At 46.3% G+C, this 11,807-nt stretch overlaps 1 protein-coding gene across 3 annotated transcripts in view; it reads left to right on the top strand.

Moving 5' to 3' along the window:
- Positions 1-5,665, top strand: part of TRIO (trio Rho guanine nucleotide exchange factor) — a 360,632-nt gene extending 354,967 nt beyond the window's left edge. For 2 of the 3 annotated variants that reach the window (XM_055308019.1, XM_055308020.1), the window contains 2 exons: positions 1,525-1,663; positions 2,176-5,665. In XM_055308019.1, the coding sequence (XP_055163994.1) occupies positions 1,525-1,663; positions 2,176-2,724 (688 nt within the window). In that variant the 3' untranslated portion in view covers positions 2,725-5,665. The remainder of the gene's footprint in view (positions 1-1,524; positions 1,664-2,175) is intronic. The other variant, XM_055308021.1, reaches the window with a different exon arrangement.
- The last annotated feature ends 6,142 nt before the right edge of the window (positions 5,666-11,807 follow it).

The raw sequence follows: 11,807 nt of genomic DNA, 5'->3' as shown, positions 1-11,807 counted from the left end.
CCAGCCCCTCCGTCTGGAATAGCAAACCTATCAGATGGCAGAGGGAGTAGGGCAGGCCCCCCGGAGGCTGCCGCCTAAACTGTGCATCATGGGCAAAGGGCAGATCGGTGGACTTGGGGCCTGGGCACATCCCAGGCTGGGTTCAGTCCATGCTGTGTCTTTCAGTGGCTCCGTGGCCTGGGGCTCCTTTCTCACCCCTGGCATTCTTTAGTCTTGCCATAGAGAGGGTTCTCGTGGGGTCAAGATGTCCAGGTGGAGACCTGGCCCCTCAATATCTGGGAGAAAGATGCTGCTGTCTAACAACTACTCATCTGGGGGTTTTTAACAAGAAATCCTAAAGTCCTTAAAAATCAACAACTTCTGTTTCTGGCTTAAAATTTAAGTGTGTTCAGCTGTCCCTTCTTTTTAGTGGAAAACTGAATGGTTAAGTCTCACCGGACTGTTAACTAGAATTTGCTACCAAATTCTCCTCTGTTCCTCCTCGTTAGCAGACAAGTGGCTGGTTTTCATTTGAGTTTCTGTTTCATAGACAGAGCAAGCAGGTAGCCAGACATTCAGAGAGCCTCACTGCAGCTGTGGCCTTCACTTGAGCCCAGCCGGAGGACCTTGGGCAGGAGCCCCTGACCCGCTGGCAGCGCCTTCTCAGTGGTTTTTAACTATTGACAGGAATTCACAGTAGGAAGCCTCCTGAGTCCAGCATGAGATCAGAGGCCGTGGTTAACAGGTGTTCCCTCAGCCCCCCAGCTCTCTGTTTGGTGAAGGGGAGCGCTGGGGTCATTCTGACTGAAGGCCGGGTATTGGTGTGCTTGGTTGCAAGGCTTAGGACTTCACAGCCTGCGGGACTGGGGGCAGGGAGCTGGAGGGGGGGGGGTCCTCCAGCCCAGGCCACGAGTGAGCAGAGGCAGCACCTCTTACCTATAAGGTGGCTAGCAGGGGTCAGTCACCACACCAAGTCCTCCCCACTCCCCTCAGAGTGAACTGATGTGAAGCCAGACTCAGGGGCAGTGAGTGTGCTGGGGAACAGCACCTCCCAGGTGCACCTCCCAGCAGCACCTCCCAGGGCTGTCTTCTCATCACGTCCTTGACGCCTGCCTCCTTACTCCCAGTATCTCATGTGGCCTTTGCATTGCCCATCTTACAGGTGACAAAACGAAGGCCCCGCTGCATCCTACAGCAAATGCTTGCAGAGCGTCTGTGGCGCTCCTGGCGTGGCTGTCAGCTTGCCCAGGCCATCCCCTCCACATCGAGGAGGCCGGAGTTCGCCTTCCTTTCGCCTCTCCCACTCCCTCTGAGGGCTGAGCGGCCTTGTCCCCACTTATATCCATAGTGAGGCTGAAAAGAAATCCCCCTCTGGCTAGAGCTGTGCCCTTAGTTGGAGGCAGGATCCTGACACGCCAGGCTCATAGGACATTAACTGTGAGGAATATTAGGAAGCAGACACAGCTGTGTTTCCTGTTACACTGGAGAGGTCTCTACAGTGACCCAGTGCCGTGACGACTATTGCACACATTCCTGCCTCCACAGGGCTGACCAGGGGCGTCTCCTGGACTGTGTGGTGCGATGGGGAGACCTCACTGAAGGGAAGATCAGGGCGTATCTGGGGGAGGTTCTGGAAGCCGTCCAATACCTTCACAACTGCAGGATAGCACACCTGGACCTAAAGGTTAGTGGGGTTCCTGGCCAGCATGTCTGACTGCACACAGGGGCCTCCTCTCAGCTTGTCCTCTGCATCCCCCTTGGAAGGGACAGGGGACAAGGAGGAGGAGGTGGGCAATGATATGAACAGTAGAGTACTAGGTAAAACATTCGAGGTCTTCACACAGTTCATGAGTTCTGTGAGGTTTGCGAGGCTGGTGTGGGGCTGGTTCCGTGGTGGCTGGGAAAGGAAGGTAGATGTCACCGTTAGTGGTAAGAGTGGAACAATCACCCAGCTTCCTGGGCCGCGCACTTTGCCACACGGCTGCTTCATGCCAACCTGGCAGGGGCGCTGTCTGCCGAGCAGGGGCAGCACTCCCTCCTGGCCGGGGCTGCTTCCTCCGCAGCAGCCTGCATGCCAAGAATTTCATCCTGCCCTGCACGCAGTTTCTTCAGTTGACCTCGTTAGATTCCTGGTGAGCCGCACTGTGAGCTTGAGATCGGGACCGTGGAAATGACAGTTATCTTCCTGTCTTCCAGCCTGAAAACATTCTGGTGGATCAGAGTCTGGCCAAGCCCACGATCAAACTGGCCGATTTTGGAGATGCTGTCCAACTCAACACGACCTACTACATCCATCAGTTACTGGGGAACCCCGAGTTTGCAGCCCCCGAAATCATCCTTGGGAACCCCATCTCCCTGACCTCGGATACGTGGAGTGTCGGAGTGCTCGCTTACGTGCTTCTCAGCGGCGTGTCCCCCTTCCTCGATGACAGTGTGGAGGAGACCTGCCTGAACATTTGCCGACTAGACTTTAGTTTCCCGGAGGACTGCTTTAAAGGTGTGAGCCAGAAGGCCAAGGAGTTCGTGTGTTTCCTTCTCCAGGAGGACCCTGCCAGGCGTCCCTCGGCTGCGCTGGCCCTGCAGGAGCAGTGGCTGCAGGCGGGCCACAGCGGTGGCAAAGGCGCGGGCGTCCTCGACACGTCCAGACTGACTTCCTTCATTGAGCGGCGCAAACACCAGAACGATGTTCGACCTATCCGTAGCGTTAAAAACTTCTTACAGAGCAGGCTTTTGCCTAGAGTTTGACCTGTCTTGGAGTTCTTTCTCATTCTCTTTCACCTGCCAATCAGCTGTTAATTTGAACCTTGAAGAGAAACAAACCAACAGAACTGATCAGCTGCCGTTTGTTCATCGTGTGACGTCGCGCTCCGGGTGAGCTGTGCTCGGCGGCGTGTGGGACCCCGGAGCACGCTGTGCTGGGGTGGAGGACCTTTTCGTACACTCTTCATGAGCGGAGACAGCATTGCTGTATCACAGTCTTTTATTCAGGTTTCTGCAAAAAAATAAATAAATAAAAAGAAACTTTTTTAAACGAACATGAATAGAATTTTGCAAATTTAACCTTTTCCAAGATTTATTCAAGGAAACGAAATGCCTCTGTTCAACCACTGGTGTTAATGAACAAAACAGAGGTACTGGACCCCTCTGGGGAGGACTCACCCTCGCAGTGGCCGGTCCGCATGGCCTCGTCCAGAGCTCAGGGTCCACCTGGCTCTGAGCTTCTCCAGCCGCCAGGTCAGCGTGCGCGTCTCACTGGGACGCCAGACGGGGCTCCTGAAATGTACGTTCAACCTCAGACTTTTGCATAAAAATAGAATGAGTCGTTCTGCTCTGATGAAATGTAGGCCTTACTTGTATATAAGCCTGGTCCTGCCTCCCGTCTGTCCTTCCCCCTCCAGCCTTCCCTCTGACTCCCCACCTGCTGCCCGGGGGCTTCCCCTGGGGGAGGTCACAGGGCTCTGCCCATCTGCCCAGGACAGCAGGTCGGTTTCCCCCACACACACCCCAGTGGTCGCCACCCCGTGTCCCCCACCCTCAAGCCGTCAATCAGATTGTTGAGCAGTATACAGTCGGATGAAGATACTGTAAATGCACTCATTGGGGGTTTGGGTTTTTTTGGTTTTATTTCATATCATGTGCAATGTTGTGGCTTTAACATTTTATGCAACTATTTATGAAGACCTCTGTTGTACCTGTAATAAATATATAGAAAAAGCACATACTTCGTACAGTGAACTTTATGGTTTTGTGTGTGTGTCGGGGGTGGGGCGGGGGGTAGAGGGTCGTAGACCTGTGCCATCAGTTCAAGGAGATTTAACTCTTCGTGAAATTTGTCATTTTGAGCACTGTAAAAAGTGATTTCATACTCTGAATATAAAACTGGATAATAGGGTAATGTTTTAAAATTTATTATGCTATTATTCAGAATGCCAAAGTATTATTTTTTTTTTCCAAAATCAGTCTGGACATTGACTACTTTTTAGACTTTTTGATGTTCAACTTTCTGTACAAAAATTGGCTGGATTTTGAGCTTTTGGTAAGAAATAAAAGTCAATAAAGCACTAGCCGCCTTGAGGCTGGTGTCCGAAGTCTGTGTCACTGTGGCCGAATTCACGCTGCGCGGGGAGGCCTTTGAACAAGCCGTGGGGTTTCTGGGCACACTTGACTTTTTTCTGGATGTCTTTTTACCTTCATTGTGTGAAATACACTAAAAGAGAGACCAGCCTGCTTCCCCAGCCAGCCAGACACCCGGGTCTTGAGCCATAAACTGGCGTAGTTAAGCTTTGCCGCTTCCAATGTATTTTATTTATTCTTTTGTTGGATTTTTGTTTCTTGTAAAATTGTACAGAAACTTTTTAAAAGAAATTGGATTCAAAACTGGATGTGTATTCGTAACCTCACAACATTTATTTGTGTATTTCTTTTATTATTTCAGTTAAATTTTTACATTATTTTGCATGTATATTTCTTTGTACAGAGACCTTACATGTTTACACAGTATGATGTGATGTAAATATTTTATTTTGCCATCAGTTATTTTAAAAAATTAAACATATTTGCCTGATTTTTGTGTTAGGCCTTTTATTTGGTCACTATAGAATCCAAAAGAGAGACCTCACCGAGGGAGATTGAAGACTGGCCTCTCCTAGGTTGGGCGGGGAGTCAGAGGAGAGAATGTTCCGGACTGGGAAACTGCTGTACGTGGCCAGAAATGGGAGCTGGTCAGGTGCCTGCATATTGGTTCCCAGAACCCAGACTCCGAAGACACTGGTGCACAGACCACATTTCAGCAGCTCATGGAGCAAAGGGAGCAGACTGTTGCCTCCTGGCCACAGATAAGCAAGCTTAACGTCCAGACGGACCCAAGAACGTGAAGCACTTGGGTTCAGGCATCAGTGTTACGAGCAGACCTTGCTGCACCTGCAGAGACCTCCCAGTGGCTGCTGAGGGACAGCCACACGGGAGCCACGGGGTCCTGGGCATTTGGACAGGTGTGAAAGGTGACTTAGGCACTTAGCACAATAGTTCTATTATCCCCCAGATTCCCCATGCCCCTTCCCTGCCAGGGGTGACCACTGTTCTGATTTCTATCATTCTTAGGTCAGTTTACCTTTGAATTCATATAAGTGGAATCCTACAGAATGTACTTCTTAAAATCAAGCTAAACGTTATTGTGCGATCACAGTAGATGTACGTGCGGTTGTATGAAATGTCCCCTTTACTCTGTTTTTCCATGTGATAATGTCTTGAAAGCATATCCTGTCACACACAGGATAGTGACTGTGATACAGTCAAGGTACAGGGTGTCCCATTGCCGCTGGGATCCCCACAGGCCTTCTGTAGCCCCCACCCCTAACCCTCCCTTAATCTCTGTCAACCACTAATCTGTGCTCCATGTCGGTAATTTTGTCACTTTGAGAACATTAAATACATGGAATATTACAGTATGTGTGTTTTTGAGATGGATTTTTCAGCTGAGCATCGTTCTCGGAAATTCATCCAGGTTGTTGTATATGTGCATAGTTCTCCTGTCGGGTGCCTGGGAGGCTCAGTGGTCAAGCATCTGCCTTGGGCTCAGGGCGTGATACCAGGGTCCTGGAACCCAGTCCCACATCAGGCTCCCCACAAGGAGCCTGCTTCTCCCTCTCCCTGTGTCTCTGCCTCTCTCTGTGTGTCTCTCGTGGATAAATAAACACAATCTTTAAAAAAAAAAATTAGTTTTCCTTTTTATTCCTGAGGAGTATTCCATGGTATGGATGTACCATAGCTTAACTGTTCACCCATGGAAGGACGTCTGGATTTTTTCTGGCTTTTAGCTGTTACAAATAAAGCTTCTAAGAACATTTGTGTGCAGATTTTTGTATGAACCTAAGTCTCTGTTTCTTTGAAATAAATGCCAGACAATTTAATGATCACATGGCAGTTACAAATTTGATTTAAGGGGTAGCCAAACTTTTCCAGATTCCCATTTTACATTCCCACCAGCATCTGAGTAATCCAGTTTCTTCACATCAGCCAACGTTTGCTGTTGTCACTATTTTTTTAAATTTAGCAATTCTAACAAGTGCAGAGTCATAAGTTATTTTGGTTTTAAGTTTATTTCCCTCATGGTTAATGATCTTGCTCATCTTTCCATGTACATATTTGCCATCTGTATCCTGTTCCATGAAATGTCCCTTCATGTCTTTTGTTCCTTTTCTCATTAGATGAGTTTTTTATTAAGTTTTAAGAGTCCTTTATACGTTCCAGATACTAGTCCTTTGTCAGAGATGTGGCTTGCAAACATCGTCTCCCATTTCATCTTAACGGGATCTTTCACAGAGAAAGATATTTTAATTTTGATGAAGTCCAATTTATTAATTCATTCTCTGTGGATCAAGCTTTTTGGTGTCCATTCTAAGAACGTTTTTTTTTTTTCACCTAGCCCCAGAGTGAAGCTTTTTTAACCTAAGGTTTGTTTTTTTTCCTAAACATTTTTAAGCTTTATATTTTACATTTAATTTCATGATCTGTTTTAAGTTAATTTTTGTATAAGGTATAAAATTTAGGTTGAAGGTTTTGGGGACATTTTTTGTCTTCTTGTTTTTGTTCACATTTTGCAGATAGAAGACCAGTTTTTTTTTTTTGTGTGTGTGTGTGTGTGTGTGTGTGTGTGTGTGTGTGTGTTTTCAGTGCCATTTGTTGGAAAGGCTACTCTTGTGTCAAAAATCAGTTGGGCCTATTTATGGAAGACCCAACTGAACCCAAACAGAACCCTATTTCTGGGCTCTGTTTCTGGGTTTTCTACCCTGTGATCGTAATTCTCTTTCTCCAGCAATCCTACTGTCTTGATTACCGTAGCTGTACACAAGGTCTTGAAGTCAGGTAGACGGCACTGCTCCTCTCACCTTATTTTTCTTTTTAAAATTTTTTAGCTATTCTAGTTCCTTTGCCTTTCCATATAAATTTTAGAATAGTCTTGTCTACATCTAAATATATCTTAACTCAGATTTTTATAAGAGTTTCATTAAGCTTGTTTATCAATTTGGGGAGAATTTGTACCTTCTGTTGAGTCTCCAATCAATATAATATGGTTCTCCATTTATTTAAATCTCATTTCTTTCATCAGCATTTTGTAGTTTTACAAGTTCTTATATATGGTGGCTAGAATTATACCCAAGTATTTCTTCTTTTTTAAAGCAATTATAAATTGCATCATACTTTTAATTTTGGTGCCCATGATTTTATTGCTATTATATAGAAATTGAAACTGATTTTTAAAGGTTTATTTTTTTAATCCCATTCTCTCTAGTAATTTTCTTTACCCTGGCATCTACTTTATCTGATATTAATGTAGTTCCCCCCCACTCTTTTTTCCTAATTAATGTTTGCATATGTCTTTTTCCATCCTTTAACTGTCAATACACTTACACCTTTATATGTAAGTAGATTTTTTGTCAGTAGCATACAGTTGAGTAATATTTTTTAATCCACTGTGCCCACCATCTCTATCTCTAATTAGTGCATTTAGATCATTTAGATTTAATGTATTCATAAAGTTAAGGCCTAGCCTGTTCATTTTTTTGTTTACTGTTCCTCTCTCTGGTTTTCATTTCTGTCTTCTTTTACTTGCCTTCCTGTGGGTTGCTTGAACACTTTTAGAATCCCATTTTGATCTGTACTGATTTTAAACATATCTCTTTGTCTAACTTTAGTGGTTGCTTTAGATATTACAGTGCATGGGTGTGTAAACTCCTCACAGTCTGCTGGTGTCATCATTTTACCAATTTGAGTGAAATACCAACACCTTACTTCTCTTTACATCTTGTTACCTTCTCTAGTTTACAATTGTTTTAAATATTCCTCTTCTGAAATTTAGAATCACATCACACAATATTGTGATTTTTGCTTCAACCATCAAACATAATTCTTTTTAAAAGATTTTATTTTTTTTTTATTTATTCATGAGAGACACAGGGAGGCAGAGACACAGGCAGAGGAAGAAGCAGGCTCCATGCAGGGAGCCTGACATGGGACTTGATCCCAAGTCTCCAGGATCATGCCCTGGGCCAAAGGCGGCACTAAACTGCTGAGCCACCTGGGCTGCCCCATAATTTATTTTTTTTAAGATTTTATTTACTTATTTTAGGGACAGCCTAAGTGGGGGAGGGCGAGAATCTCAAGCCTACTCTGAGTGCAGAGCCCCATGTAGGGCTCAATCTCATGACACTGAGATCATGACCGGAGCTGAAACCAAGAGTGGGACACTTAACCAACTGAGCACCCAGGCACCCCCATCAAACATAATTTAGATGCCTTAATTTGCCATTCCTGATATTTTTCCCTGGATTAGAATTCTGAGTTGACACTTCTTTTCTTTCAGCACTTGAAAACCATTGTGCCACTTTCTTTAGACCTTCATGGTTTCTGATGAGAAATCTCTAGTCATTCAAATTTTTCCCCTATGGGGTGCCTGGGTGGCTGAGCTGGTTAAACTTCCAACTTGATTTCGGCTCAGGTCATGATCACAGTGTCATGGGATTGAGCCCCACCCACATCAAGCTCTGTGCTCAGGGGGGAATCTGCTTAAGATTCTCTCCCTCTCCCTCTGCCCCTCCTCCTGCTTGCACATGGTCTCTCTCAAATAAATAAATCTGTTTAAAAAATGTCTCCTTGTAAGATGTTTTTCTCTTACTTTCAAGATTTTTTCTTTGCTTTAGTTTTCAGAAGTTTGACTAAGAATGTCTTCGCATTGCATTTATTTGTGTGTATTCTTTCTGAGACTCACTCAGTTTCTTATATCTGTATGTTTAGGTCCCTTGCCAAATTTGTTTCCAGTCATTTTATCAGGTAGTTTTAGAGGCCGCCTTTTTCCTTCTTCAAAGACATTAGTGACATTTTTGTTCTGGTTCCCTAAGTTTTTGAGGGAACTCATCCTATCACACGCAGGATATTGACACTGATACAGTCAGGGTGCGGGGCGTCCCATCGCCGCCGTTTCCTCATCACAGAATCCCCAGCAGACCCTGACCCTGGCCCTAAGCTACTTTCTTTATGCAGAGATTGGGCCACTCCTATTCTGTATGTACAGACACATAGTCCTTCCTCTGTCCACTCCAGCTGCTGGGAGCACATACACTGAGTTTGTTTCAGTTGCAGGATTTCTGAGTTCTAAAATTTTATTTGGTTTTTCTTTATATCTTCTATTTGTTTGCTGAGGTGTTTGATCTTCTCATAGAAATGATTCCAAGGATGTTTACAATTATTCTTCAAAGGGTTTTTATCATTGCTGCTTTAAATTTTGTCAGATAATTCTAACATCCCTGTCGTCCATCTTATTGCTGATTTCTATTGCTTATTCTTTTCTCATGCCAGCTGAGATTTTCCTGGTTGGTATGATGAATGACTTTCATCTGAAATGGGGGCGTTTTAGGCATGAGGTTATGAGACTCTGGATCTCACTGAAGCCTTCTGATCTAGCTAGCTTCCGCTGCCATCATCCCAGCAGAGGAAGAAGGCTGGGTGCTGAGCTGCCTCATTAATGGAGGTAAGGAGTCTGAATTCCATTGGCTTCCCCAGATGCTACAAGGATGATAAAAGTCCTGACTCTGCATGAGGCCTCCTCAGACACCCCCAGCGGGGAAGGGCAGGGACCTTGTTATCGCTCGGTAGGGGTGGAGTGGAAGTGTGGGCTCCCCACATAATCCTTGCTGCTGGCCGAAGGAGTAGGGCTTCTTGTTAGCACCCAGCAGTGACAAAAGTCTAGGCTGCCCCGCCCCCCCGCCCCGTCAGTCTTGTCAGTCTTCGTTGGAGTAGGGTCGGGGTGGAGGCCCCGGTGTTTTCTACCTTATCTGGCTAGAGGAGAGAAGCTACTGTCCACAAAAGTTTTCCATCTTCAGAGCTGACTTTTGTCTATGGAGAGCAGGGTTTTGTCCAGACTTCCACTGTTTGCATCTGCTGACATTTCCAGGTTGCTGGCTGCTTCAGCGCTAAGACTGGGTTGTATGAGGCAAAAAGAAATCCCAGAGAACCCACCACCTGTGCTTCCTCAGCCTGAGGCCCCAGCAGGGCTGTTTCATCCGCCTCTTGCGGCCTTCTCAGGTTCTTGCGCACGGCCTCTGGGGGGCTCTGTTGGACTTGGTTGGGAGACCAGAGCAAAGGTCTCTACAACCATTGCCTCCCAGCAGCAGAAGTGGAGTGTCCATGCTTCTCTCCTTATTTGTCAGTGTTGGGATTATGTGACACTGGTCTCCTGAGCAGATACAATTGCTTTATCTTATTTTCAGAGGTGACTGATATTATCAGCTTTCAAAGGAAGAACTGCACAACCACCGACTGTCGGCACGTTTCACAGCCTGGTGCCTTTTCTGCCGACTTGTTTCTGGTTCAGGTCTTACTTAACTACTAACAAGAGCCTCCTGCTCCTGGTCCAGAATATCCAGGGGAGGAGATGTGACAAGAGGTGCAGGGGACTGGTGGGCTTTGGGGAGAGAGCACTGAGGTGGGCAGAGCTCTGCAGGGACCCAGGTGGGAGGGCGTGCAGGGGTGCAGCTGCTCCAGCCTCAGGCATCTGGGGGAGAGAAGGGACAAGAACTGACCCAAAGGTGGAGTGCAGAGAACTGCTCCATGTTGTGAGGAAACAGCAGAGAGCTATGCCCTGGGCCTTGGAAGGGGAGCAGGGTTTCCAGGCAGCAGCCTCGGATCACTCCCACAAGGGCAGGCAGGCCAAGAGGAGGGTGCGATTCTGATGGAATTTGAGATGACCCAACATCTGCCTCCTCCAGTGTCTCTCCTTCCATTGGCCATTTCTTATTTACAATTCAATTCAATTCTTTACCCCATCCTGCCCCTGCCTGGGCCCTCTGCACCCCCACACTGACACCCTATCTTGTTGTGACTGCTTCTGCATCCTCTAATGTCGAGTTAGGTATCCTTTGGGGACAAGCCTTCCTGACACCGAGGAATGGCCTCTTCTCAATCTCTTAGGCCCTGTTCTTTCCCACATTGCACTTCCCTGCCTGAACTGATAAGCTTTGTTTCTTTGTTTCACTCCAGATGGTCAGCTCTGTGAGGGCAAGGAGCTGACCTGTCTCCATCACTGTTTCCGAATGCTCGGTCTATTTGCAGTAAGTAATCCCCTCTCATAATGCCAAGGTGTGTCCTACAAACCCTTCTGGGACAGCCTCTGCTTCCTGTGGGGCTTGTACCTGACAGACTGGAAGGGTGAAAAACCAAGGAACAGCCTTTAGAAGTCCAGGGTTCAAGATTTATGAGTTCTCTGAATATTTTTTTTCTTTAATCCATGTCAGTAAAGCCCATGCAAAGGATTCTGCATTTTTATTGTGAAGTGTGGGCACCGTGTGTTTGCCAGCCCTGGTCAGTTGCAGTGTTGTACACTCCCAACTGCTCAATGAGTCGATGCAGGAAGCCTGTGCAGATGGTCAGTGTTCATTTCTTTCTTTCTTTTTTTAAAAAATATTTCATGAGAGATACAGAGAAAGAGAAGCAGAGACATAAGTAGGCTCCATGCAGGAAGCCTGACGCTGGACTTGATCCTGGGACTCCAGGATCATGCCCTGGGCTGAAGGCAGGTGCTAAACCACTGAGCCACCCAGGGATCCCCTGTTCATTTCTTTCTAACAATCCAGTAGGCTCTACAGGCCCCAACCAAGTTTTATCCAGATCAGGGTCATCCAAAAGAGCTTTCTGCCATGATGGAAAATGTTCTGTATCTGTACTGTCCAGGATAGTAGCCACTAACCATGCATGGCTACTGAGCACTTGAAATGTAGCTAATGCAACTAAGGAGGTGAATTTTACTTTTGTTTAATATTAGTTATTTTAGATGT

The sequence above is a fragment of the Nyctereutes procyonoides genome, unplaced genomic scaffold (genome assembly GCF_905146905.1).
Source record: "Nyctereutes procyonoides isolate TBG_1078 unplaced genomic scaffold, NYPRO_anot_genome, whole genome shotgun sequence".
NCBI classification, from domain to species: domain Eukaryota; kingdom Metazoa; phylum Chordata; class Mammalia; order Carnivora; family Canidae; genus Nyctereutes; species Nyctereutes procyonoides.
This window is presented reverse-complemented; position numbering and strand designations above follow the sequence as displayed.